Source organism: Penicillium robsamsonii, assembly GCF_028829455.1.
Source record: "Penicillium robsamsonii strain IBT 29466 chromosome Unknown utg000005l_segment0_segment0, whole genome shotgun sequence".
In the NCBI taxonomy this organism is placed as follows: domain Eukaryota; kingdom Fungi; phylum Ascomycota; class Eurotiomycetes; order Eurotiales; family Aspergillaceae; genus Penicillium; species Penicillium robsamsonii.
The window spans coordinates 1,195,365-1,222,823 of NW_026643223.1; the positions used below are offsets into that span (position 1 = coordinate 1,195,365).

A 27,459-nucleotide genomic window follows, 5' to 3' on the forward strand; every position below is an offset into this window, starting at 1 on the left:
AGGAAAGTATATTGAATTGTAAGAAAGAACAAGTCAAACAGCCTCCTCCCGCCATTATCAACAAAGAAAGTCAGTGCATACGAGGAACCCCTGGTGCAAATGTGACACCAAATGGTCTTTGTTCTGGTATCTCTCTTTCCTCTTCGGAGCAGCAATGGCAGACTCTCTTTGAAGAAGCTATATAACGCACAATTTTGCCAAGGGTCTAGGCTACCAGGGTAGCAGACACCTGCATATAACTAACCAACTTGTGGGGTTCCATGACAGCGGAACAAAGGAACATCTTAAGAAGAGAAACAGCCATATGCTGCAACTCTTTAAATGTCCTCTCTAAATCGACCTCAAATTATCGTCGGCGTAGGACACCATCAAAAAGGAGTTCCCATCCCTGGGGCCAGTCTAGCGTTATATATGTATGGAGTGGATTTGAACATCAGAGAATATTCGTTGTCAATTGGTTTACTGCGTCCCGACTGAGTCAAAGAACAAATCTACTGGGGTCAGAATAACCAGATTGGCTAATATCCTGTCGCCTTTGTGTCAAGATTTCAGGGTTGGTAGGTACATGGTTCCCTAGGTAGCTTGTTGGACTTGGGCCATCTGATTGGTAACGACAACCTGGAGATACACAAGGTAGCGATCAGGGAGAGTAATGGATATGTTCTCTAGCACCTTGCTTAATTAGAAGTATATCAACCTTACAGAATGCCCCGCGCCATTACCTCCATTATATAGCGATATGGTAAAAATATACGCAAGTTGCTTGTAATGATTGGGTCTATTGGCACAGACGCATCATAATGCAGCCTCTTTACTATTTCTGCTCAGTAGACCGGGAGTCTCTCCAAAACAAGAACGAGATTAGCAGGAAGAAACAATGGTACTGAGAGTGAAATCGGTGAGTCCTGGTGGGATATAGAGTCTCTGGTTACCAATTCCATTTGGGCGGTGATAAAACCATCTGAACTAAGACTTTCTTCATAGGCTTGGAGTATGCACTCTTCCCTGATACACTTCAAAATGGCCTTATCCATATAGAGGGACTCCCAGGTTGTCATACATTGTATAGTGAGGTCTACCTAGGGTCGCTCTTTCTCTTTTCTCTTCCTCTGTCTATCATCGTGTCCAACACGTTTGACTTGTATTCTTTTTGTCTCTGCTCTTCGTATTCAATATTCACGTGTCTATATACCCGCGTCTATTTAGCTTTGGTATTTTTGATTCTCCATCTTCCCTCCCCCCTTCATCGTCACGATGTCTTCTGACCAGAATTCTGACCAGCTCGTCTTTAACCAGGGTCTTACTGTCCCGGGTGGTACTATCCAGGATCCTTCTAACCAGGCTGCGTGGCTTACTGCCAAATCAGCTCGCCCATTCATGGTCGGTGTCGCACCGTACACGCCCCCTGGCCCCTATCAGATCGTCATCAAGAATGCTGCTGTGGCTGTTAATTCTGTTGAATGGACCAAACAGCTGATGGGTGACAAGATCTTCTCCTGGATCAAGTACCCGTTTGTTCTCGGAAATGATTGTGCCGGTGAGGTCGTTCAGGTTGGTGTCAAGGTCTCTAACATTAAGGTTGGTGATCGGGTTCTTGCTCACGCCCTCTCTATGGACCCAGCCGTCAATAAGTCGTCCGAAGGTGCTTTCCAACACTACACCGTGATCCGTGATCACATGGCTACGGTGATCCCGGACTGGCTCTCCTACGAAGAAGATTGCGTTGTTCCCCTCGGTTTATCAACTGCAGCAACCGCCTTGTTCCAATCGGAGTTTCTCTGTCTTAATCGTCCTGGCACCTCGTTGAGAACAGCCCCAAATTCGCCCCCCGAAGAAGCAGTCCTTGTGTGGGGTGGATCGACCAGCGTCGGTTGCAACGCCATCCAGCTTGCCGCATTAGCTGGATATGAGGTTATCACCACTTGCTCTCCTGAAAACTTCGAATATGTCACCACTCTGGGCGCCTCCGCAGTCTTTGATTACTGCAACGAGCTAACCATCCCACAAATTATCCATCTTTGCAAGGACAAGAAGGTTGTCGGCGCCATCGCTATCGGAAATGACTCGACTGAAGCTTGCATAAAAATTCTCGCGAAGACAAACAGCTCGAAGTGTGTAGCTCAAACTGGCTTCCCGTTCCCGGAAAGAATTCTAACCACAACCTTCCAATTCTTCCATACTATGGCAGCCTCAAAGTGGTTCAGCATCAAAGTTTTCGTCAAGTCGAAGCGCCGTGGCGTGAAAGTCAAATCAATTTTCGGTAGCTCTGCGGCCCATACCGAGGTTGGCTCGATGATCTATCGTGAATTCCTCCCTGAGGCCCTTGCAGGTGGGACTTTTGTTGCTGCTCCTAAGCCGCGTATTGTGGGGAAGGGTCTGGAACAAATTCAAAGTGCTATGGATTGTCACATGAGGGGCGTGTCTGCTCAGAAGGTTGTTGTTTCCCTTTGAATTTGCCTGGAGCTGATTTTGGGAGGTCTCTGGCGTCGACCGTCTCCATGACTGAGCACGCTATGTAGGTAGCGTGCTCAAGAACGGCCAATAAAACCCCAAGTTGAATCTAGCCATTCCGGCGAATCGTTTGATATACGCAAAGCGAGTAGCATGGTTTTCAACCAAAGTGAATTGAGGATCAATGTCATAATGATTGTTAAGTAAATGAATTCTCAACATCTCGCGCCCTACGATGGAAATGTAATGAATGACATTTGACTCAAAGTCGCCAAACACTTGAACACTATATCTGTACGCCAATCCATGACCCCTGAGAAGAATTTGAATGGGGGTAACCAAAGACCTGCCTGCTATCAGAATGTCGAGCTAGAAAAGATTCGTAATATCCAAGAAGAAAGGTGGTACCGGCTGATCTGTGACTTCAGACATAGTACATCCGTGGACATTCGACAGGTTGCACAATCTCTGAAACGGGTCCGAATCAAGCAGCTCCAAGTAACTCGTAGCCAAATTATTCCCACCCTGCAAAACCCGCAAGGCCTTGTTCAAATCCTCCAATTTCTGCTGTTTATCCTCCGACGCGGGGACACATGTACTCAGTTGATCAGCATGTGCCTTGAGAAACTTTGCCGAAAGATAGAGTAGCATGGGCGAAAACGCGTGCGCCTGTACAACCCCGTGAGACACAAAACCCGCGGTCAATGCATGGGGCAGAAGGGGACGGTCTCACCTTGAAAAAGCTGGACCGGGTGAGCGGCTTCGCCAAACCTACTATCTCGTACGCAGAGTAGAGAGGAACCAGGATGATCTCATCATCAATTTTCACCTGCAGGTTCTCTATTATGTTGTAAAACCATATTACAGCAGCATTCGCGAGCATGTTTGTGAACAGACGCATAGGGTCGTGCAGTTCGGGCGCAGACGGGGGGAGTGAGATCAGCATCAGCCGCTGTTGTACCATTCGGTACAACCGAGTATGGCGCTTCCAGGTATCTCCGTCGCTCGGAGATGTTTTATCACCGTGCCCGGCTCGCTGGAATGCAACGCTGTTCCAGCATAGCGTGATCAGGACGATTGTCTCCGCGAAAGGCGGTAGCATTTTCTGTCCGGAGGTCTCAATCTCGTCATATAAGGAGTCCATAAGAACTGGTCTGCTATGTTGGAAATCTGATTCTGAGACGGGGAGATATATACAGAGCTGGAGTAGATGTTAGTTATTTGATGCGTCCTGTAAAAAAAAAGAGTAATTTCTCACTGCTTCCTCGTGTAGACTTAGAGGCCACTCGTCAGATATATTGAGGAAGCGGTCGAGACAATATGCCAGCCAGTAGGTCCGTCGCTTTTCCTCGGCCTCGGCCCATGCTTCGGGGTGTGCCATGTTTATGGTATTGCCATTGAGACGATCAATCTCGTATAGTTTGGCCAGTTGGATAATTCGAAAGGCACGTCCTGCGGTAAGCCATGCTCGGCGGTAGCTCATGTAGCGGAACTCGTAGTGAGTTAGAAGTAGCCATGTTTGGGCTGCCTGGAGACAGGGCGCACTGCTGGATTCAATATCGTGGTCGAGAGCCTCAATCCCGGACCGCGCACGGGCGTAGAGAGACTCCCGCATGTGCTGTAAATGGGCAGATGAAGCCGCTGCTAGTGCCCACATTGCGAATTGCAGACAGATGTGAGAAGGTGGTTTGTTGAATATCTGCGACCAGGAAAAGTACCGGCCTTGGTGGAGCATCGGCGCGACAGGGTGTACTCTGTCGAAATATAGTTGATCTCTTCACTGGCTGTTAGATATGTCCCGATTTAGAGGGTGAGGGTTGCGTACAGATCTGCCTCAATTACACCTGACTTTTCCTGATTAGGTGGACTCATTGTTGTAGTAGTAATAGGTGAGTTTATTGTTGATGCTTCCATGGAATAGGTGATATCATGGAATTCGGTGCTCGTGGGATTGGGGATATACTCTTGGGGTGGGCTGAGGATTTGAATTGTTTCATCGGTGTGATATTTTTCACTGCCATCCAATACTTCATTTGGACCGAGATTGCTCTGATCACAATTTATGATGCTTTCCAGCGTAGCTAAGAGCCAAATTAGCAGTGAAGGAAGGTGTATAGGTCATATTGCCAACGAACCAATGCGATTACGCAAAGCTTTGAGATGCCCCTTCTTGGGGCCCCGTGGCGAGCGAATCTGATTCACAAGACACACCGTACCAGAGTCCTCGCACTGGTCACATTGAGGCCGTCGCCTATCGCAGCGAAGTTTCTTTTTGCGGCATTCCTCGCAAGCCTAAGATATCAGTGCCAAGAGCCACTTTATGAGCTAGAGGACTGTTGTCTCACCAGTCCAGGCTGCTGTCGTGACCCCGACATATTGAGGAGTTTAATAGAGTGCTGGTATTTTGATGCTAGTCCGTCTCCAAGAACAATCCTATCGGAGTCAATGAGACAGGTATTCGTAATGGGTATTTATAGTTATTGACTGAGACTACCCGAGTGCACTCAAGCCTAAGTCGTTCAAGCGTCGGTAATTATAGATTGACTACTTTTTCACCAGACACCCTCCCTTCCTTCATGATCTTCCACATTTGGCAACTTGTACTTGTCGAAAGTCCCCTCTTCTTCCCCGATCAAGCCCAAAGAGATCGTCCTACGCATGGTGTGATCAGCACTGCATCCTAAATGACCCCATACTCATGACTTCCTCATGCCTTTGAGGTAACCAAGATGGTGCTTTATAAAGGCTAAACGGCTAATTATCTTGATATGTTTGAATAAACTTCCGTCCCTGCGCTGGTTGCGGCGTTAGTCTTTTCGTCGCGCCACTTGGGTAGTATAGATAAGCTGGATAGTGATAGAATGTGTCAGCAGCTTAGCCATGTTTGTCGATTATTAATTGGAGGTTGGATAATCTAGCATTATGGTATTCGGTCTGTTAGCCGAATTGGTTAGTTGCTCATCAATCTTGAGGTTCGGATTGTTAAACTGTTCATAGTATGGCATGTTGTTATATGGATACGCTACACCGACTGGCTATTATTGTTGTCAACCGCGGCACATGCAGCACGTGGACGGTGATTTGGAATTGATATTTGAAATCACACCTACTACAACAAGCTGAACCGGAGGTAAACGCTGGTTCTCGGTCTAGTGGAGCTAGAGGAGTGTAGCACAAAGCAGTTGTGATCCGTGCATTGATACGCCAAAATGTACGGGACATTAATTGTGTCATTGGCTGGTCTCAGAACCCCTTCTTCGATCTCCGACCCAGAGCTTATGTGCTTACGTACTATGTTTGGTAGACTTGGTGTATATATACCCCATGGTTGATGTGAGATTTTAGAGGAAGCATGACATCTTTGCTTGAAGGCGGGCTTTTGGAATGCAATGGTTGACAATTGGACAGATATAACTGATGGACAGAATGAGGATCTATGGCTGAGTGTATCAAAAGATGAGCTAGGTGATAGATGGATCAGATCCAGATGTCGCACCGATAAACCTGTGCCCCTATGGCGTGATAGCTCGAATCTAATCAAACGGGTTTCTTGTGGTAAATTGAATGGCACCTAGTACATGCCCCTTGTGGCCACGGAAAGACCACAATTTGATCTGAATGTGACTGGAAGGAAAAAGCGTGGATGTGACTTAAACTGGCCGACTGACCATAGCTCTGAGGAATAGATACACATACTCCCTTTGCACTACAGTATATATGAAACCTCTATTATTGGTTAATATTCCCCTGTGAGAGCCACGCGAGACAGTCGCATACTGGGAAGCTACACTAACCAAATACGTTAAATACAAATCTACCGCAGCAGAGATATATCATGTCCTTTCAACAGTAGACTTTCAACAGTAGACAGATTTCTAAATCACCTTTTGTTCAGGGGATGAATTGACTCCCAAGGAAAAAAGAAAATCAAGCGCCAAGAACTGTGGACTGCATCTAGCACATGCATCTGCCTGCCGGACCTGGGTCATCGTGCTGTTGCCGTTAAAGGCGGGGCTTATCTGGGACACGGCAGCCACTCACGGCAAATGCCCACGGTTGTAAATATTGCGAAACTCCAAAGTCGATAGCCTCACCATCTCCCCCGAGTCGGCAATGGCTGTGCATATTTGGAATTGGTAAAAGGCTATAGTCCTTTAACGCCATGTGACCTTCGGCACGAGGCTCTTATCCTCATTATGCACCTAGACAGTACCTAACGCGATGCTTAATCATCGGTCATTATCAGAGTCTTGACTAGCCAGATTCGGTTCCCGCAGGATCTCTGTCGATATGGAGTATCGCAAGAGGGGGATTCGGCTACCCCTATTGCTGCTCTCGAGTTCGGATTAATGGCATATTCCAGACAGAGCAAGAATTGCACCAAATGTCACAAATACTAGGCACGAAAATACCCCATGGCAGGTGTGCATCGAAAGAGCGACGAGCGAACGCAGTCATCCCAGGCTTGACCAAGACGGGAAACGCACTCAATTTGTACATATTTTCGAGTTTTTTTCTAGCACCTTCCCCCTGCACTAAATTTCGAGTCCAAGCTTGCCCTAGGGGCCAACAACAGACTGGAGAAAGTTTGGGATAACCTCCGATGATCAACGGTTCTTACCTGTTTAGTGCCGGGCCGGGCCGGGCTGTGGGAAGTGAGCCCGGAATTCCAAACTGGAATGGGTTTGGTGATGGGAAATCATGTTTCCGCACCAAGCTGGATCACTCTCCATAACAGACGTACATAATAATGTAAGGCAACAATGGGTGAGGGGAGTTATAAATCCATCGCTTCAAAATTCACAATCGAGATAGAACATGCTGCCAAACAGCGAAGTAGCATAGCTAGTTGCGCTAGGCACCAAGCCACTTGAGGTGATTTTAGCAGACATACGGCTCTGGGACCAAAGTAGATAGTTGTCAAAATGCATTTTTTCATTACTCTTCATACACTACGCTCCTATTTACCTTCCTATTTGGATAACTATAACCTTGTATTACCAATATATCTTATATAATATAATTATATAAAATAACTATAACTTCCCTTCTATTATAGTCCACTACTAGACTATAAATTTTTATCTGCTAAATTGCTCACAATAGTGAAGATAAGAGTAGTTTTTATCTTCCTTCCTGTCTATCATCACAATTGAACTGTATTTTCAGTGCCTAAACATGTATTGGAAGAAGTGTAGAGCCAAGGAGGCCAAGCCTCCATTCACACAGGTCATTTCGTTATACGTTGGCCACGGTCTTTAACAAATAATGCGGGTATCCGAGGCATGAATATGACCCATCATCAGGGCCTCGACGATTTCACCCTTGATCCCAACCCCACGCCCTGCACGGAGTATAACTAAAGCATTGGCCTTTGCAAGACTGCCCACAGCATTAACACCAGCGCTTGTAGCATATAGTCGGCCGTCCGAGCGGGAACCCGTCACGACAGCACGGTGGTACTCGGTGCGCTTGAGGTCGAGGGGGAAGTGGTGGGTTAGGACGACAGCGACCCGAGGCAGGCCTACCTGCGGCGTAGTCCCCGGATCGACAGCGATAGCCTGGGACGACTCGCCTAGACCGGCAAATTTATGCAGAGAAGACAGGACGAAGAGGTTCAGGGTGGCTAGCGCAGAGGCTGGGTCTCCGGGGAGCGAAAATATCAGCTTGGAGGTGTGCTTCTGCAGGATGTTCTCGGTAGCTGCGTCGGCGGTGGTAGCCTTGAAGGGTACTGTTGCGAAGGTAGTGGACATGCCGGGTTTCATAGAAACGCGGTTGAAGTGAATGGACCCATCGAGCGTGCGCTCAATGATAGGTGTGAAATCTAGCTTACCCAGGAACATGCTGCCAGTAATTACGAGCACGTCGACGCCAGAGAATGCATAGTCTACACCGTATAGGGAGTTACGAAGAGTGTGTTCGAGCTCGCCTGCTGCTGTCTCACGGGTGAGGCCAAGATCCACAGTCTCAAAACCCCAAGCGGCTAGGCAGGACAAGAGGGATGGGCGGTTAGAGTCGCGGATCTGGCCTCTGACGAGGGTAGAGGGGTTCGAATGCTCCACGAGATCGCCACCGACACTGAGAACACCCACCCGGCACTTCTTGAAAACTTTGACGGTTCGGGTTCCCGTAGCAGCAAGCAGACCTATTTCGCCACCGACTGGGGAGATAAGGTCGCCACGAGCAAGTATCTTTGTGTTGAGGGCAACGTCACTACCAGGCTCGCGGACATTTTCTCCTGGGACGATATCATCGGCCAGGATTTCGACAGTTGCTTCATCTTGTCCGTCTAGGGTTGAGAATGCTATGTCATCTAACATAACCACAGCGTTGGCATTAGAAGGGAGGGGGGTGCCGGCGGTAATTTTAGCAATGGTTCCTGGTTGTAGGGGCTCAAAGGCTCCGCTCATGTTGGCGTGGGCGATTGAAGTTCTATGGAAAATGAGTCTGGTGGATTCGCCTTCTTTGGCAATGATGGCATAGCCATCGACAAGACTGGTGGGGTATGCTGGTATCATCTCGCTAGCGTAGACATCTTCCGCAATGACGGAGCCGATGATGGAAGTGGTGACAGGGGTTTTGACCACAATGGGTGCAGGAGTTTGCTCGCGAATCACGCGTAGTGCTTCCTCTACAGAAAGCATAGAATTGGCACAAGGGCGGTAGCGCTGATTGAGGCCCATGGCGGGTCTGTTGGATTTGGATTGGGAACGGTCTGGTGGAGATGTGTACGCTTTGCGGATAGGATGGCCGTGGGCATGGTGGTGATGGTGATAAGGTTGTAGTTGAGATTGTGGTAGATGCTGGGCAATAGTCACTCCGGTCTCATTGTTTAGTTTCTTCATGCCACTAGTATGTAAAGAGTGAGGGTTCGGCGGGATGACATGCGGGAGGAGGCTCATAACGACTCCAAGATCCTCCATGGCTCCTTTAGAGGACTGTGGTAAACTGATAATCAAAGTCTTCTCACGAATATCAACAACCAGTCTTTCCAATTTTGCGGCTAGCCGTGAATTAGCTGGGGTGCATATAATCAGGTAGGAGGGCGGATATCGTCTTACATGGAGTAAATTCCAGAGAGTCGGCGATTATCCTATGGCTATACAGGTTGCTACGTTATTAGAATGAGCCCAGAACCATTAATACACCATCTCCACTCACAATAGGCTGGTGGCATGTCGATGAATCAAGGGAGTGACGGCCTAGAGTGATGTCCTTAGCACACGAGAACCGGGTGACCAACAAAGATCCAGACAATCTCCTCACCTCGGGGGTAATATCTTTGACTGCTAAGGCTGCCGCAGCACTAAGGAAAAGTAGATGGTGCCAATTGGGGCCACTAGTCCAGTCGCAAAGTGCTTGCTGGATTTGGAGAACGTTGTTCGGGACTATGCGAATTGCGGAGAGTTCCCACTTTCCCTCCTTGGCTAGAATAGGCGCAAGAGTATCAGCCCCGCGGTCCATAGTGGGATCCGTAGAGGCTTCGTCGGAGACAATCAGGAGGGCAGCCCTTTTTATTTCCATTGTGTTCAGAGATGGGTTCAGCTAGTTTAGCTATACGGGTAAGTGAGGCCTTTTAAGCCTCAAAAAACTGGGGTATGGCGAAATGGTGAAGTTTCAATGATATCTTGCTACATATGTATAGGCCATTCCATGGTAGATGCATTCTGGTATGCTAAGTTGCTGTCGGATCGAATCCAGTGAACCAATGTGGTCCGCAGACGAGCATATGTGGCCATTAAGCGAGCTGCGAAATCCAAGATACATTGTAAATACAGTACCCTACAACTTCATATCTCCTACCAGGTTATTTTACAGTATTTTAACGAGGAATTATGTTTGTTTTCAGATTCAAAGCTCGCTTAATGGCCACGATCTCGCTTATCGTCCACATGTGTAGGTCGATTACAGGCCGGCCTTTGGGGTTAGAATTGGTTTGTTGCTTCTACTTGTTTACTGTAAACACTCATCGGGTAAGGACTTCAAAAGCATCCACCAATCAACCCTCGGATTTACTGTTATCCTCATGGTCCACAGAGACATGACTCAGATTGCGAAAGGGCAAGCAGTGAAGTTGTCGGTGCCATAGCCGAATTATAACGCTAACATGATCACCATACTTCAAATGTCGTTATTTAATAGCGCTATATGTCAGATGCAATTCCCTTCCAAAGCGATCAGCCAGCCATACTAGCACAAATAATGAGATAAAGGCGGTCTTCGGGTTAACGCAGGAGAGGCGTAAAGCGAGGAAGTAGCTTGTACCGACTCAGTAAACAGATGGCTCAGGTAGTAGGTGGCCAGCTTGAGACCTACATATGTAACTACCAGATGTGTCTTACACCATCTAAATATCAAGCCTTAGAAGCATAACTATCTTCTACGCAGTTTCCCCAGATCGTCACCAGTGAACTTCCTTTGACGCCTGGATTTACCTTTCCTGCTCAACAATATTGTAAAATGACGGCCAACGCGAGGAATTGGTTTCAGTTAGAATGTCACAGTTATATTTAGAGAGATATACAGGCTCATGTGCAACGTTGGATATGTTGAATTAGACTACCAGGCTAGAACAATGCAGCATGAAGGAGCTACCTTGATATACTGAACCGAAATGTATTGTGAGGATCAAATAGGTGAGTTTGTCTTATTCAGATAAAAACTGGAGAAAAAAGGGATACTCTTTAAATACATGCGTGGGATCCAGTTTACTATGCTAGCGACATAGAAACCTCTGTCACCCAGGGGTAATCGACACGTATCGATTCCAGTTGGTTTATCCATGTATGACAACAACCAAGCCAGAATTATGAGTTTTAGCGATGTACTTCAGGAATTGAATTCCCAATAGAATATAAGTAAGTATAATTCTTAACAGGATATATTTCTGGTTCGGTTCAACGTCCAACACTAGAGTATCATCACTGGTTACGGTGGCGGCGACGGAACCAAATATGCAAGAACAAAAAGTCAATAACGCCTACCGCTAGCATTGCTGAAATGACAGAGAATCCCATAATATACTTAGGGCCATCCTTTTCTGGGAACAGGTACTGTGCGTTTCGAGTTAGCTTTGTTGCCGGACAGGGGATATGATTTGTGAGATACGTACCGATCCGTAGATCTGTGCCAAATTACCCAGTGCATTTACCATAGCCAAGGCAACACCTCGGGCCTGTGGGTGCATCCCACCAAAGGCAGAGGAGGCGTAAGCCAGTGTACCTCCATTGGTGGCCCAAAGGCCGGATGCCATGAGAACCAGGAGAACATACCGAGCTGTGAAATTGTACACAGCACAGACAATAATCGAACACACCAGAGAAAATGTCAGCCAGCTGGCAATAATTACGCCACGCCAGTTGGGGACTTTGTCTCCGAAGTAGGATGTGACACCGGTGGCGATAAATGCCACGCCATAGATTGGCACAGTCAATAAATTAATCTTTTTGATGGATGCGTCTCCGAAAAGTCCCTGTACGAGGGTAGGGTAGAAGTACGTCAGGGTACTTGAACCGACGATGACCTATTAAGGATGGCCTGGTTAGTGATGTTAAAGGAAAGAGCCAAAACGGGGATCCGAACCATATATCCAATCACGAACGTCCAGGTGCGAAGGTCTCGGCAAGCTAATTTACAAGCACCCCAGTTACTTAGGTGCTCGGTATTCTCGGTGGTAACGGTAACATTCTGACTAGCCAGGCGTGCCACAGCAATCTGCCTCTCGCGCTCAGAGAGACGTCGCGATGTACCCGGGAAATCAGGAAGAATGAAGAGGGAAATGATAGCAAAACCGACAGTGGCGGTGCCTTCAATAATGAACAGCCACCGCCAACCACGAATCCAATGAACCCCCTCAAGGCCATCAACTATACCGGCAGCGATCAGGCCACCAAAGGCGCCTGACAGGACGGCTGCGGAGATAAACACACCGAATCTCTTGGACTGTTCAGTTTGTTTGTACCATGATGAAAGGAGAAGAATCACACCGGGGGCAAAGCCGGCTTCGACACATCCAAGAATGACTCGAAGAACTACTAGATGAGTGAAATCGTTGATAGCAGCCATCACACAAGTCAATGCACCCCAGAGAATCATGATCGATGGGAGAAAGATAGAGGGTCGTGACCGACCCAGGGCAAGACTGCAGAACAAGGGCAGTTAGCGGCCATGATCTGAGGCTAAGTACCAAGGTTAGGATTGTCCTACTTGCTAGGCACCTCGAAAACCACGTATCCGACGAAGAAGACAACCAGGGCAATTGAATATTCGTTGGATGACAAGTCGAGATCTACTTCCATGCCAGAGATCTTTGCATTGCCGATGCTGTACACAAACGCCCATTAGCACCCTGACTAGTACAAGACCTTTAGCTCTAACATATTCATACTCACTTAGTTCTGTCCAGGTAAGACAGAAGGTACATGACCCAGACAGTCGGCAGGAGGGTGAGATCAATCTTCCTCACCAACGCCTTCTCCTCTTCTGGGCTGAACGAGACACACTCGCTGGTATTCACATTCTCAACCTCATGGGAGGAGACATCCTTCAGTTGGCTCTCAAAGTCGCGGTCCATGATGGCTTGTTGGAAGTGCTAAAGGTTGGAGGAGTAAAGAATAAAATGTTGGGTTGGACATGAACCTCCTTACGGAATGTATACGTTCTACCCCCAACCCCGGATATACAAGGCTAGGGCTTGGGGAAATCCGGACATTTTCTCATATGTAATGCTCATTTCCCCCCGTATTTACCCCCAAAACTTCCCAAGCGCAACTTCCCGCTTTACACGGGGTAACCTTGTGCGATTGGCGTGTGTGGTCGCATCGAGGCCAACGTGGGGCCTCTCGTTCAGCGCCAATCATGCCACTGGGGAGGGTCTAATATTTCCAAAAGTCGCGGAAGGAATAAATTTTGCCGTCTGATCACCCTATGGGGTATCAATACCGCGCCATTGAGCAGTATTCTCACTCACATGGTCAATAAGCAGACTACCTTAGAAGCGTAGCCTTCGCCAAAGTTCACGGGTTTACTACCGAAGCTCCAACCCAGAAATAAAAACGTCTTGGGTACTATGAATGTAGGGATTAAATGTTGGGAACAAAGGTGGAGAGAGAGCTCAAGCTGTATTGAGAATGAGAGGCCCGTTCTGAGGTGTTTCTGTATGTGGTACTAACCTCAATGGCAAGAGCCGAAAGAAAATTGACAGGTCAACTTGCATTAGTTTAATACTGTCTCCACAGCGTTCTGCTTCCTAGTTTTTTTTCCTCGTTATATTTGGTTTCGGATCATTTTCCAAGGTCAAAGAAGCCTTGCATGAAGCTCAACCGTTTGGGGCTCATCTCCATGTGGGTGTTGGTCGATCCCCGCGCCTCGATACGAGGATCGGTCTCGGCCGTCAGTGCAGGCATTGCATAGGTGTTGGATAGGACTCGCTTCGGAGGACACGCTTGATCGCTTACTTTATTCTCGCGGGAAATGACCGTGGGTCGGCCTGGGGTAGCAGTCCTCCAATGCGTGTGTGGGGATCTTTCAACTGCCCCGACGCTACGCGACTCTAGTATACAGAACTCTTCGGTATGTGTTTAGGCGACTTCGGAGTCGCTTGGCTGAACAAAAGGCCACGGCAGATTTAAGAAGGTGCTCTCCCTTTCCAAGTGCTTAACAATTCTTCCAATCGTCCCTCATTCTTACGGCAAACAAACACATCCTCAACAATGCCTCCAAGTATTCACGACACCACCATAGGCGCCTCTGTTGCCGAAGTCGCAGCATCAGCCCCTGCCTTCCTTGACACGCAACCAGGTCCGGACCACGATTGGAGAATTACCCTGAAGGACAAGGTCATTGCCATCACCGGTGCCAACCGAGGTATTGGCCTGGCTATCGCAGAGGTGTGTTTAGCCAACGAGGCAGCAGCCGTCTTCAGTCTGGACGTGTTCGAACCTGGTGAAGAGTTTGTCGCCCTGCAGGACGCCAACCCAAATCGCTTATCTTACGTCCAATGCGACGTCACCTCTGAGGAGAGCGTCAGCTCAGCAATTGATGCCGTCATCTCCGCACGAGGCGCCATCCACGGCTTCATCGCTAATGCCGGCATGACAAAGCACCAGCCGGCACTCGACTTCAGCCGCGCCCAGCTGGACCAACTGTTCAATCTCAACGTCTTTGGTGCCTACTTCTGTGCTACTACTGTGGCCCGCCGCTTCATTGATCTCGGAATCAAGGGATCCATTGTCTTCACTGCTTCCATGACATCTTATCGCCCCAACCGTGCGGCACCTTCGGCTCCTTACGGAGCTACCAAGGGTGCTGTGCGAAATATGACACATACGCTGGCTATGGAGTGGGCCAAACATGGCATTCGTGTCAACTCAATCTCGCCGGGCTTTATTAAAACCGCTATGACCTACTTCGTGAATCAGGCACCAGACTGGAACCTCAAAATGCAGTATTATGGCGGCATGCCCAGATTAGCTGACCCCAAGGAGCTCGGCGGAGCCTACGTTTATCTGCTCTCTGACGGTGCATCTTACACTACTGGTATCGATATTCCGGTTGCTGGTATTGTCGGAGCGTGGTGAGGGAGGGAGTTCACGATAATGATGAAAGAGATGAACTACGGATAATGCATGTGAGGAGACTTGGGGTTCAATTGAAGGAATAATGATAGTCCAATTTCTATTAGTCTCGGCCCCAAAAAGGTCCGCGTTGGAATCAGCTCAATTAAACTCCCTTTAGTATGCATAATTTGAGGATCCTGCCTTGTCTCTGCTATAATTTATACTTGCCATGCTTTCTGGAGTTTGGCAACAAGCCCTTTACCGGGGAATTTGCTGATCCTCAGCATTCTCTCCAAGATGCGAAGCAACTCGCGCTGCATCTCAGGCGACCGAACAAACTGGCCAACTTGGGACTTGTCAGCAAAGGACAGGAACAAAATGAGGAGAGGCATTTACCTCCAAACAAAGCCTGTACGTTAACAAAGGCTATTGCATGTTCATGTTGTTGGCACGCATTGGCGATGCCGCAGACCACCCTGACACTTTCACTGAGCTGTTTCTCGCGGAGACAGTAGGCATTTAGCCCCCCCATCGTGGGTTGGTTCAGCAGCACAGTGACTCTTGCAAAATGGTACATCTGCATAGCGCCTGCGTGATTAGGCGGGTGAATCCATATAGACGGGAATACTGTATTTGAGCTGTCATCAACAGTAACAGTGACCGGCTGGTAAGAAGCGGGGAGGATACTATGCCAGTCGTCGAGTACGCGGAGAAGCCGGTCACCCTGCTGCGTTCTGTGTCTTGGGTCCTTATTTGCCGACATTTCGCCCGATGCGGCATATTCTATACACTTGCCGCAGATGTAGATTATCCGTGTTGCGAGCTCATCCCAATCGAGTTCCTCGAGCTTCTTCCGAGCACGCCAGAAGGTGAGGGTTGGCCGTCCTGCCTGAAAAGCTGCCCAAATGTCCTGCCGGAGCCACGCCCACCATACGGCTCGCCTCAACCCGTCAACGGACTCGCCATCATTGTCCTGAGACCGCTGTATCCAGAACGAGCCTCGCAGGTGCTGCTCCCAGTCACCACTGGCTGAGGCGTTGTCGGCGTCAAACATCTCATACATGCTGATCATGGTGGCTGTCGCCAAGATCTCACGGGATTCCGCATAGGGTGGGTAGAGTAATGTCTGCGAGAGATATTGAAGCGTTTCATAGTAATACTGTGTAGCTATATGTGTTGGAGCAGGGTCTGACTCTGATGACAGGTCAGTCGCTGCTGCTAGCGAGGTTCGAGTACTCGCATTTTGAGTCGCATACTCGCCTGATAAACTTTCATCCGGCCCATGCATGAGACCAAGAGACATATGCTTAGCCCCAACTGCGAGTATCGACTTCAAAAGCCCCGTGTTTCGTATTGCAAGATGCGTCACGACATTAGTGAAATGCCGAGCGGGATCAAACAAGTCTAGAATCGGCCCAACAACATCGATGAAGTATCGAAAGAACTTGAGGTCGAGTGCCGATATTTCTATCCTACTCGTCGTGTTCCAAGGCTGGGATAATTGATGATGGTCTAGCAAAGGGGCTTCGACCACGTCACCTCGATGTTCCAGAGTGAGTCGCTGCTGTTCAGAGTGCCTCTCGGTTTGCTCCGGATGAGCCGCAGGACATTCAGGTGCTGGTGACTGTCTGCGCGAGAGGGCAATTTCGGGAAACCTCCATCGGGGGTCACCCGTCGAAGCATCATTGAGCCTTTGGATGTTGCTAATGGCATCCCGTGCTACCAGATCGAACCATTCACCGGGGGATATGTTGAGCAGGGGTATCTGGCTAAGTGAAAGTGGAGAACCCAAGAAGCTCGAGTCAAGGCCGGACAGTGTCTGCTCATTATCCAAGCAGTCATCTAGTGGCGTCTTGCTTGAGCCGTTGTGCTGGATATGCTGGAGCGGGGCGAAGGCTTCAGCAGGGGTTGGGCAGGTAGCCTGGAAGTAGGGTGTTGGACCAGAACTCTGCTGTTGCTCCTGGGAATTATGCAGTTCCCCCTGAGCGACGCCTGCATTATCGGCACCGCTTCTTCCAGAACGTGAGTCTTCAATCCTCTCTCCCCTTGAATCCGATTGAGCCCTTAGAGACTCATAGTCGGCTCCAGATCCGTTTGCACTTCGCCGGTCATCTACCTGGGCGTATCGACAGATACGATTTGACTTGGAGCACCGCCCGCAAATGGGCTTTCCGTCATCGCACTTCACGCGTCTCTCCCTGCAGGTAAGGCTGTTGTGCGTGTAAGCGAGGTTGATGTTTGCTTCGGTGGCATTCCGAACTGATACGTATCCACTCACCATCCTGTTTTGGTTCTCAATCCGCGGGCGCGAGATAGTCTGACACGGCGACGCCGGGTCCCCGTGGCGTTTCCTTCTGAATCTTTTGCGTGAGTAACATCCATTAGGAATAGTGGTTTCGTCTCGAAGCTGCCAATGTTACAAATATTCCCCGGAATTCATTCCCCCGCCTTGACCAGACCCACTTGGGGGTGGAAATTCGACTGTTCAAGCACAACATTTTAATTCCCCTTCTCTCTGTGCTTGCCTCAACACACAAATCCCCTTTGCTCTCCGTGTACAATCAGACCCTTAAGATTTGGCAGAAACGAAATTAAAGAACTGGTTTTCGGGGTTTCGGGATAGAACCACCCGCTTTATGGTCATGTGTTTTTATGAAGGCTACATACATGTCTAACACTAGTATATCATATATTTAAGAAGGCATATTGGTGTAGATGGATACTATTGTGTCAATAATGTATATCGCAACCCAGCTTTACCGAAGCGTGAATAAACCTGTAGTCCGCAAGGACAATAAAAACAGGACAAGAAACACCACGAATTGAACCATCACCAAGCAGACACTAGCGAATAATTAGCCAGAGAATGATTTTATGAGTTGCCGAGAAGGTTTTGATTTTTAATGTACTGTTAATGCAGGTGCTAACAGACCCACAAGAGCAGCACCGCAAGCGATGCCGATAGTATAACGGCTTGATCAGCCCGATGCAATACGGCCGTACTTGTGAGATCACCACCTGCACATCATAAGACTGCATGTCCACTAGCCGCCGTGACAAACCGACCAATCCCGAGGACCCAATCTTCTACGGTCGTATTGGAGACAAGGTTGTGGGTTGGTTCTCGAGGCGAGGGCCACTGGCCTCGAAGCGAATGATTATACCCGACCACCATTGACCGCCCACCATTCGGCAACAGCAGGTTTGTGCAAAGTCGCCATATTCCCCTTCGTTGATTCACTGACACTGTCGGATCTGAGTGATCCATGACTTCGTCTCGATGCCGAACATTCACGATCCAGTAGTGGCACAATGCATTGATTGCCGTGCACGCGATGGATATGGAATAACGTCTTGGGTATAAGAATCGGCATTCCGCTCGACTTTGTCCGCTAGCCATTTGCAGTTTTTAATCACGAAGCGCTATTCTGAAACAATCAATCTCAAGTCTCGCGGCCAGCCGAACTTTACGCCATGGGATCTTCGCTGGAACTCCTCGAGAAGCCCGCACAGTACTTGCCAGTAAAGGCAGTCTCGGTGATCGGGAATGGGGATGCTGATGGACTCAAATTAGCGAGCCCAGAGAAGCATGAGCGGGTGATGAATGTCTTTCGAGCTTTCATCGCTGACCTCTGCCAGCAGTACGGCGAAGGCCATGCTGGGTAAGTCAACGCCCTCTTCGGGAACCACCTTGTTCACGGCGCAGCGCTAACTAGAATTCGTCGCAGATCTCCGATGGGTATGGCTGCGATCGGTATTTCCCTGTATAAGTATGTCATGAAGTACTCTCCAAATAATTGCAACTACTTCAACCGGGACCGCTTCGTTCTTTCAAATGGTATGTCCTATGCGTCCTCTCCGGTTGTGCGCAGAAGCAAAACCACTTGTAACTCAACTAACATTATAATAGGCCACGCCTGCCTGTGGCAGTACCTCTTTATGCATCTTGTTGGCGTCAAGAGCATGACACTCGAACAGCTCAAGTCTTACCACTCATCAAAGCTCGATTCAGTCTGTCCCGGCCACCCTGAAATCGAAAATGAGGGCATAGAGGTTACAACTGGGCCCCTTGGCCAGGGTCTAGCCAGTGCCGTTGGCCTTGCCATGGCCACTAAAAACCTTGCCGCGACTTACAACAAGCCCGGCCATGAGCTGGTGAATAATATGACATGGTGCATGGTGGGCGATGCTTGCATTCAGGAAGGTGTTGGTCTCGAGGCGCTCTCCCTCGCTGGTCACTGGAAACTAAACAATCTATGTGTTATCTTCGACAATAACTCAGTTACGTGTGACGGAACCGCGGATGTCGCCAACACCGAGGATGTTAACACTAAGATGCGGGCAACTGGCTTTAACGTAATAGACGTGTACAACGGAAATTCAGACGTTGCCGGCAAGTCTCAGAGATCCTTTAGCTTGGCGGTAAAAGCTCTGCTAATATACACCAGAAATCTCAAACGCTCTCATTGCCGCTAAATTGAGCGACAAGCCCACCTTCCTCAACATCCGCACCACTATTGGCTACGGAGCTGCCAAGGCTGGCACTGCCGACATACACGGAGCTGCGCTTGGAGTCGACGAAGTGGCTAACTTCAAGAGAAGATTCGGCCTCAATCCTGATGAGCATTTCCACATCCCCCAAGACGTCTATGACTTCTTCAGTGACATCCCTGGTCGTGGTGAGGTACACGAAGCAGGCTGGCAGAACGCCTTGGTGAAGTATCACAATGAAGACCCCGTACTGGCGGCTGAATTCGCGCTCCGGGTCGCGGGCAAGATGCCCGAAGACTGGACCAAATGTATTCCTCGCACGGAAGACCAGCCTACTGTACCAACGGCCTCACGAAAGTCGGCCGGCGTCGTAACCAACGCCCTCGCCACGAGTATAAATTCATTCTTGGTCGGAACAGCGGATCTTACTCCCTCGGTCAATGTCTCCTATAAAAACAAACTCGATTTCCAATCCGTGAGTACATGATGTTCAGTGTTTATTTCCAGTCTCAAAGCACGATACTAATGTAAAACTAGCCTGAACTCCAAACTACTTGCGGCCTGAACGGAAACTACAGCGGTCGGTATATCCACTACGGTATCCGCGAGCACGCCATGTGCTCCATCTCCAACGGGCTTTCTGCCTTCAACAAAGGCACTTTTATCCCCATGACGAGCACATACTTTGTCTTTCACTTGTACGCCGCTGCCGGTGTGCGCATGGCCGCGCTTCAAGGCCTCCAGCAGATTCACATCGCCACCCATGACAGCATTGGCGTTGGTGAGAACGGACCTACGCACCAGCCCATTGCCGTTGCTGCTCTCTACCGTGCCATGCCTAATGTTCTTTACATCCGCCCATGTGATGCAGAAGAAGTGGCCGGCGCCTACATTGCTGCCATCCAGGCCACTGAGACGCCTACTGTTATCTCACTCTCCCGGCAGAGCCTGACCCAGTACCCCAACAACTCTTCGCGTGAGGGCACGCTTAAGGGCGCGTACGTCTTCGCCGAGGCTGAGGGCTCTGATTTCGATGTAACCCTGATCGGAGTCGGGTCTGAAATGGGCTACGCGATGCAGACTAGGGAATTGCTTCTTACCAATTATGGTATCAGGACACGAGTCGTTTCTTTCCCTTGCACTAGGCTATTTGAGCAGCAGTCACGGGAGTACAAGCAGTCGGTTTTGAAGACGCGCGCTGGGAAGCCCACTGTCGTGATTGAGGCGTACCCGTCCAACGGGTGGGAGCGCTATGCCGACGCTTCGGTGTCGATGAACAGCTTTGGAAAGAGCCTTCCTTCAAAGGAAACATACGAGCACTTTGGATTTGCACCGGAGAGCATCGCGCCTAAAGTCAAGGACCTAGTGGAGGAAGTCAGGAGGGACGGTATCGGAATCCTCAGGGGTGACTTCAGAGACTTCAACGGTAGCCTGCGGATTGGCGTTGAACATTAGAATATATTACATAGGATATGAAGGATCTGCCTACTTTATGAATACATATATATGCCATGACACACCTATACCATAGATTGCCTGTATGGTTTGAGTGAGAAATCATTTCAATCTACATAGTAGTCATGAAATCACCGAAGGCTAGTATGATAAGTCCTACAGAAGCAACTCAAGCGTACGCTTAAACATATCCCGATACGATAGAATACAGCTTGCAATGGATCGAATGCTAAGGATGGATTGAAATCAGTTTCCCCACTTGGATACAGAGCTCCTTTCTCGAACTCTCCTATTACAGCTAATCTGCCCTGACTCATAGTCTTGGAAGAGTATTCCAGTTTAATTGACGGTTAATTTGGAGTCTTGTGGCGTTTGACTGGGATTATCTAATTTCGACGGTAACCAGGCTTTTGATGCAAACAAGTGCGATCAATTTGGAATTTCAAGTTGGTACGAGTTAATACTAGCTGCGATTGTGTATGGAAAACTAAAATTTTACCAAGCCCATGTCACCCGGATGGTTGAGATCCATGCCTCTGACCCCGGCCAACCTGGATCCGATATTGGAGTAGACCATATGGAAGTTGATATGAAGTCTAGTATCTGAAAAAAATGGGTCGCATCACCCCATATGTTGCTTGGCAGTGTATTTTCCTTTGGAATTCTTGAATTTTAGTAACATTTCATTCTTTTATATATGACGTGTAACAGAATTGGTAGTTTTGCATGTTGTCTTTTTGGTCTAAACGTCTCCCGGGGTAACGTCACCGGTGTTGATTGAGACGAGCCTATGAAAGATCTGCTATTTTTACGCGCTAGATCCAGGCAGATTATAGGCAGCAGTGTTATTTCCATTTCGTTGCCGGTTGGGCCGGGGGCCAAACTAATTGCTTAATAAATGACACCTCCAAATCCCCATCCTCACATTTGATCTTATATTGTACAATCAACGTGAAAATGAGCCAAAAAATGTGTTCCAACAAACACCCGCTCTCTCGAGCTCGCAAGACCCAGGCCTTTCTCTCCGTGATTTCGTGGCCATGCGCTCTTGCTGCCGTCCCTATCACTGGTGGTAGTCCTCAAACATGGATTCAACTCCTAGCCGTATGCTATCTTCTCCTTTTATGATAAACGTCCCCTCTAATGATTCAAAGATCTCGGTTTCTACCCTCACGCCTGCATTCATGCTCTTCAAATATCGCAAATCCAAGAAACAATGTTATTCATCCTTCGAAATCGCTCTTGATTTATTGATGGCCTTGCTCATGGCTGGAGTATACATTGCCGGAACCATCATTCTTGCTTCCAATGAGATCAGCACATGGTTTAATGGCAGTAACTACAAGCTTTCCCGTGGCATTCCACAGGTCTACTCCAACCTCTCATGTGTCCTCCTCACGTAAGTTTGTTCATGACTGAAATCCAACCTGGCCTTCCCAATATACTGATCGCTCTAGTCTGCTATATTTCCACTCCTTTGCTAAAGGGGTCTTCCATAAAATCATCCAGCCGTATATGCACAAGACCCGTCGTGTTAATTACACCATTTGCCCGACCTGTGACCGATCTATGGACGCTACTATGACCCAGAGTGAGGATACGGCTGTGACTGCCGGGCAGGGAAGACCCTCTGTCTCGAGTGTTACTCCTCTGGACTTGTATACTGATGACCCCGAGCTGTTGCTGCCTGAGAGCTCTTTAAGCGTATTGGGCATGCAGACTACTGGTGTCGTAGGCACTAACTAAAGCTTTGTGGTGCCAAGAACGGAGGTCGGATAGGGATACAAGGTTCGGCTTGTTCGACTGTCCAGATGGGGGTAGTTCGAGAGCCTGATCTTTTGGCCTTGAAATTGAATGAATCGCGAGTGATGGTGTGGATGTTTCGAAATGGCAGAGTAGAAATGGGACAGTGTGATACCTGTCGGTCTTTATCAATATATGGTATACTTCCAAGGTTGGTTCCTTGTCGGGCGGCTGAGCTCAAGATAAAAATCTAGGGCAGTGAAATTGAATGAAGTACATGACCACAAATCGCAAGGGTCTCGACCCAAAACATATTACACAGAAGTCTATTGGACACATATTTTAGCACCAGGAGATGCAAAAGCAAAAGAACCAAGAGTCTCTAAGACAATAAACCAACAGGAGTTGTGATGTCTTATATGATAGACAATATAGGCGATTGGGGCATCGCACTTGATTAGCTAGATGCATCTCGAGAATATCGATGAACATCAGGGAATTTCACACGCTAACTTGTATTCCAGTGCTGGCTTTGAGATAGTCGCAAAACTCCAGAAAAACGGCGGAAAGCACAATTTCGATCAAGACTTTTTTAATCATAATATGAAATGGATTGTCTGGCAAACGAGCTCTGGCAGATCATAATGAGCTTACAGTTCAATAGTGAAATGACCTGGGTAATGCCCAATAAGGGACGATAGCGGGATGGGCATGGAAGGAGCTAAATCATATATCTGGGAAGGTACTACCTAGCTATCAGTTTGGAACCATTGCCGTCCCCGAATCCCGATACTTATCCCAACTCCCAATCTTTCAAGTCACTACTCTTCCCTGCCCCACAAACAGATACACGTTCTTCCACGACATCATATCCGGAGCAAATATGAAGCTCATTATAGCTGGCGCGAGCGGACTCCTAGGCACCGAGATCTTGAGACAAAGCTTGCAAATGCGCGAGATCACTCGGGTCGTTGCTTTGGCTCGCAGACCTGTGCAGCTCGACGAAGGTACCGACTCATCAAAGCTGAAGAGCGTTGTTATTCGCGACTATGGTGAATACCCCGATAGTGTGAAGGCCGAGTTTGCTGGAGCAGACGCTTGTATCTGGTATGTCGCAAACAGCACCGCTATTGCCTTATCAAAGCTGACTATAACACTTCGTTGGTACCTGTAGGACTATTGCTGTCACACCATTTCGCACTGGTGGTTTCGAGTTTGCTGAAGTTAAGCGTGTCTGTCAGGACTGCACGAAACTTGGGTTTGAGGCGATGTACGAGGCTGGACCAGCGCGTACCTTTCGCTTCATGTACATAAGTGTGCAGGGAACACCTCGAGATCCAACAGAGAGACCAATAATCATGGCCGATTACCAGATCATGCGGGTAACCAATGAGAAACCCTCAATCCCTTCTAAATCTTACGCTAATGTGCCTTTTGTTAAAATAGTGCAACACAGAGTGCATGGTCCTCAGGTTTCCTACAGGGAAAGATGGAGTCGAGGTCTGCATCGCTCAGCCTGGTGTGATTGCAGATTCCACTACTTGGTCACGAGCTCTGGTGGCAAACCTTTTCCGTATCCTGAACCTTTTCGGACGGCCTCTTGCGAATGTACAACGGAGTGAGCTTGCAGCGGCAATGCTAAACCAGGTCATGGATGGGTTCGAGAAGGAAACTCTCTTGAATGCCGATCTTGTTCGAATTGGACGAAGGGAGCTGAAGTTTCGCAGTTTGCCCCAAGTTTGATACATCATTTCTCGGGAAATGATATGAGATTGCTATGGCTTTATGCTTCTTGATTTCAAAGACCCTATGGATTTTGATACAGTGGGGTATGACCGAAGAAACTCCATTGGTTGTATAATCTAATTCAGACACGCGGCTCGTTGATCACTCTACTAATTCATCAGTCACTGTTAGCGAGAAGCCCAATATCCTTTTAAACACAGAAATTAAATCGTGATTCCGTAACTCGGATCTATTAGAAGTGATGCTGACTTCAAAGGCTATTCTGGGGTACAATACACTCCAGCTGGTTTGACACATGTGTTTAATCAAAATGAAGCGTTTGTGGCAACCTCAGCGACAACTCTCTTTTCTTTTCTCTGACAGGCCTTGTTCTTGTTCTAGATAAAACGGCTAATGTCGAGTTTCAGAGCCTTTAATTGAAACTAATTGTTGCATGACTCTGGTGTTCACAATTCTGGTGTTCGCGTATGCAGCAATACCCAGAGTATACCTAAACAAGTAGACGTATCTCATAAAGTTATCACACGTGGCCAATCCTGATCCAATGGCATTTGAGGCGAATTCCCAGATGGAGTTTCCCAAAGTTAGGCGTTCTTGACAGTACTACCCTTTGTTTTGTCGCAAGGTCTGGAGCATCGACTACAGACAGTCTGTCTCCCTTGGACCTGATACCACAACCACATTATAATATCAGTCTAAACAGTGAATAAACTCATAGAAAGCAACCCCTACCGAGAGGCGAGCTTATGTGGGCGACATGCAAAATGTCATTAATAGTCATAATGACGATATAATCCTCCCAGCATAAAACTATAGCCACATCTCCAAACGCCAGCAAATCCCAACACCTCCATCATTGTACACTGGTCAATCTACAGTTGTTTCACAATTCCAGCCATCAAAATGATCAATCGCTCGCATGCCAATATCCATAAGCACGAGCACGAGCACCAGCATGAGCAGGAGCATGAGCATGAGCAGGATGACGCTCCAGAGATGAAAGATCCTCTTCAGCCTGGATCCTCCGACATCGACGAAAGAATGAGTACGCAACTTGCTTTGACCCATCCTGCACATACTTCATACTTTTTTCCAGATCTGCTAACAACAACCCTAGCCCGGGATTATAAGGAGGCCATTGACAAAACCAACATCCTCAACGAAGATCGCCTTCGCCCCGCAAAGCCCCAGTCTTCCAGGGCCTACCAAGAACCATCCGAGGAAGAAATTGATATTTCTTGGAGGCCTGATCCATCGGGTCATCCGCGGAGGACATTCTAAGCGGTTGTACAGAAGTATAATCGGCTTTTTGGATGTTACTAGAGAATGAATTATGTATTTTTCATTTGCTTTACCCCTACTAGTTTCGTTTCATGGAGCATAGACGGCTGAAAATTCGGGAGTCTCCATAAGCCTAGACTATTATGCGAGTGGAAACCGCACTAGTTATTAGACCCTTGATCTTGGTAAGAAAGGTGTAGTGTCACTGTGGCTTGATGTTAGCAGCCAAGCCGACGTTAACTTCCACTGGCCAAAATGTGCCGACCCCGGATTTTCCGGGGCCAGGGTCATTCTGTGGGCGGGTACATACATGCAAATCCAGATATCGTCCGCATACCGCCCGCATAGCGGGGGGATCTACACGTCTAGTCCTACGGGGCAGACTAGGGTGCGAAACTTGAAAGCTTAAGCTAGCAGCACGGGCCTTCTACGCGACATTAATGTGGGGAAGTGTATCGGAAAAGATAAGTTAATCGTATGAATGTGAGGTTATCTCGCGAAAATTCAAGAAAATGCTAAATGTACAAGAGTCACGTTGAACGCCGTCCCAATTGTGCAATCGTTTACCACCCGCTCAAAGCTTTCCCTGGGCCTCCTTGGCCGCCTTGGCGTGACGCTCGAAAGAGGACACAGGAGGAGCGGAGTTGGGGTTGGGGTGGTGCTTCTTGAGCGCCATCTTGACGTTGTACTCCAAGTCAAGAGAGGCCTTGGGGTCGTCGGTCTTGGGCTTGAAGTCTACAACGAGATCATCCTTGACAGCGAAGACGGAGTCGATGGCGAGGTGGGGGTCGTCGCTGGGGTAGATCTGGTTGATGACGGTGGCGTATTCGGGGTGGGTGATCATGAGGTGGATGTGGGCGGGACGCATGGGGGAGCGGTCCATAAGTCTGAGGAGGACGCCGGCGGGGCCGTCGGTGGGCAGAGAGTAGGGAGTAGGGTGGTAGCAGTACCAGTTGAATTCTCCCTTCTCGTTTGTGCGGAACTTGCCGCGGAGGTTGTTATCGGACTGGGTGGGGTCCTGGAAATCGTATTGGCCGTTGGCCGAGGCTTGCCAGATGTCGAGGACGGCGCCGACGATCGGCTTGCCAGTCTCCATGTCCTTAACGGCACCGTGCATGAAGGTGACACGGCCATTGGGCTTGGGGTCCTGGATAATGCTGTCGCCGAGAGCGCGGAAGGGGGCATTGGGAGACCAGAAGGGGCCGAGAATAACGTTGGAGGTGGGGGCAACACCGTCTTCGGTGATGATCTTGTTGGCGATCTCATCGACGAGACTAATGAAGATCGGTTAGCTTTTGCTTTCTTCTCCATTTTATATTTATTTTTGAGCATAAAAATAAACTAAAAATGAAGGCAGATATAAAACTTACGACTCGAGGCCGATCACGTCGCAGATGCGGTGGCCTTCGTTGCGGATAGGAGTGCTGATCTTGCCAACGGAGTTGATGAACTCAACACCGAGCATCCACTCAGCGGGGGTCAGCTCAACCTCACGAGCAAAGTCGTGGATGTGCTTGATCAAAGAACCCAAGACCACACGAGTACGATCGGGGACGTTGGAGCCCATGCCATTGATGACAGAGGCGGTGAAAGTAGGGTCAAACTGGCGTGTGGAAGACATTTTGTAAAGTGGGTTGAGAAAGTGAGCTGTAAGTCAAGAAACTCAGCGCGACCTGTAAGGGTCTATATATGGTGGGCGACGGCATATCGTTCGGCTGGTCATGAATGTGGGGAA

General features: G+C 48.6%; 11 protein-coding genes across 11 annotated transcripts; 6 read left to right on the top strand and 5 right to left on the bottom strand.

The window, feature by feature from the left end:
• Positions 1-1,254: 1,254 nt before the first annotated feature.
• N7447_008492 (zinc-binding alcohol dehydrogenase family protein) lies at positions 1,255-2,451 on the top strand (the record flags this gene model as incomplete). Its single annotated transcript, XM_057232754.1, has 1 exon — positions 1,255-2,451. One exon carries the CDS (start codon positions 1,255-1,257, stop codon positions 2,449-2,451), a length of 1,197 nt encoding a protein of 398 aa, XP_057082296.1.
• Positions 2,452-2,820: 369 nt separating this feature from the next.
• Positions 2,821-4,826, bottom strand: N7447_008493 (uncharacterized protein; the record flags this gene model as incomplete). The annotated part of the gene is made up of 6 exons (XM_057232755.1): positions 2,821-3,120; positions 3,185-3,652; positions 3,710-4,226; positions 4,277-4,532; positions 4,587-4,743; positions 4,797-4,826. 6 exons carry the CDS (start codon positions 4,824-4,826, stop codon positions 2,821-2,823), a joined length of 1,728 nt encoding a protein of 575 aa, XP_057082297.1.
• Positions 4,827-7,709: 2,883 nt separating this feature from the next.
• Positions 7,710-9,975, bottom strand: N7447_008494 (uncharacterized protein; the record flags this gene model as incomplete). The annotated part of the gene is made up of 4 exons (XM_057232756.1): positions 7,710-9,454; positions 9,513-9,550; positions 9,613-9,653; positions 9,718-9,975. The coding sequence occupies 4 exons, from the start codon at positions 9,973-9,975 to the stop codon at positions 7,710-7,712; spliced, it is 2,082 nt and encodes a 693-aa protein (XP_057082298.1).
• A 1,397-nt stretch (positions 9,976-11,372) lies between these two features.
• On the bottom strand, positions 11,373-13,024 carry N7447_008495 (uncharacterized protein; the record flags this gene model as incomplete). The annotated part of the gene is made up of 5 exons (XM_057232757.1): positions 11,373-11,504; positions 11,564-11,974; positions 12,034-12,592; positions 12,658-12,774; positions 12,843-13,024. The coding sequence occupies 5 exons, from the start codon at positions 13,022-13,024 to the stop codon at positions 11,373-11,375; spliced, it is 1,401 nt and encodes a 466-aa protein (XP_057082299.1).
• Positions 13,025-14,162: 1,138 nt separating this feature from the next.
• N7447_008496 (uncharacterized protein) lies at positions 14,163-15,029 on the top strand (the record flags this gene model as incomplete). Its single annotated transcript, XM_057232758.1, has 1 exon — positions 14,163-15,029. The coding sequence occupies one exon, from the start codon at positions 14,163-14,165 to the stop codon at positions 15,027-15,029; it is 867 nt and encodes a 288-aa protein (XP_057082300.1).
• A 197-nt stretch (positions 15,030-15,226) lies between these two features.
• On the bottom strand, positions 15,227-17,390 carry N7447_008497 (Zn(II)2Cys6 transcription factor; the record flags this gene model as incomplete). Its single annotated transcript, XM_057232759.1, has 3 exons — positions 15,227-15,354; positions 15,405-17,218; positions 17,287-17,390. 3 exons carry the CDS (start codon positions 17,388-17,390, stop codon positions 15,227-15,229), a joined length of 2,046 nt encoding a protein of 681 aa, XP_057082301.1.
• Positions 17,391-18,482: 1,092 nt separating this feature from the next.
• On the top strand, positions 18,483-20,954 carry N7447_008498 (transketolase family protein; the record flags this gene model as incomplete). Its single annotated transcript, XM_057232760.1, has 5 exons — positions 18,483-18,670; positions 18,737-18,846; positions 18,919-19,401; positions 19,457-19,974; positions 20,037-20,954. The coding sequence occupies 5 exons, from the start codon at positions 18,483-18,485 to the stop codon at positions 20,952-20,954; spliced, it is 2,217 nt and encodes a 738-aa protein (XP_057082302.1).
• A 969-nt stretch (positions 20,955-21,923) lies between these two features.
• N7447_008499 (uncharacterized protein) lies at positions 21,924-22,700 on the top strand (the record flags this gene model as incomplete). The annotated part of the gene is made up of 3 exons (XM_057232761.1): positions 21,924-22,058; positions 22,109-22,353; positions 22,412-22,700. 3 exons carry the CDS (start codon positions 21,924-21,926, stop codon positions 22,698-22,700), a joined length of 669 nt encoding a protein of 222 aa, XP_057082303.1.
• An 880-nt stretch (positions 22,701-23,580) lies between these two features.
• Positions 23,581-24,440, top strand: N7447_008500 (uncharacterized protein; the record flags this gene model as incomplete). The annotated part of the gene is made up of 3 exons (XM_057232762.1): positions 23,581-23,804; positions 23,872-24,079; positions 24,144-24,440. 3 exons carry the CDS (start codon positions 23,581-23,583, stop codon positions 24,438-24,440), a joined length of 729 nt encoding a protein of 242 aa, XP_057082304.1.
• A 906-nt stretch (positions 24,441-25,346) lies between these two features.
• N7447_008501 (uncharacterized protein) lies at positions 25,347-25,724 on the top strand (the record flags this gene model as incomplete). Its single annotated transcript, XM_057232763.1, has 1 exon — positions 25,347-25,724. The coding sequence occupies one exon, from the start codon at positions 25,347-25,349 to the stop codon at positions 25,722-25,724; it is 378 nt and encodes a 125-aa protein (XP_057082305.1).
• Positions 25,725-26,298: 574 nt separating this feature from the next.
• On the bottom strand, positions 26,299-27,345 carry N7447_008502 (putative catechol dioxygenase; the record flags this gene model as incomplete). Its single annotated transcript, XM_057232764.1, has 2 exons — positions 26,299-26,998; positions 27,095-27,345. 2 exons carry the CDS (start codon positions 27,343-27,345, stop codon positions 26,299-26,301), a joined length of 951 nt encoding a protein of 316 aa, XP_057082306.1.
• Positions 27,346-27,459: the final 114 nt, after the last annotated feature.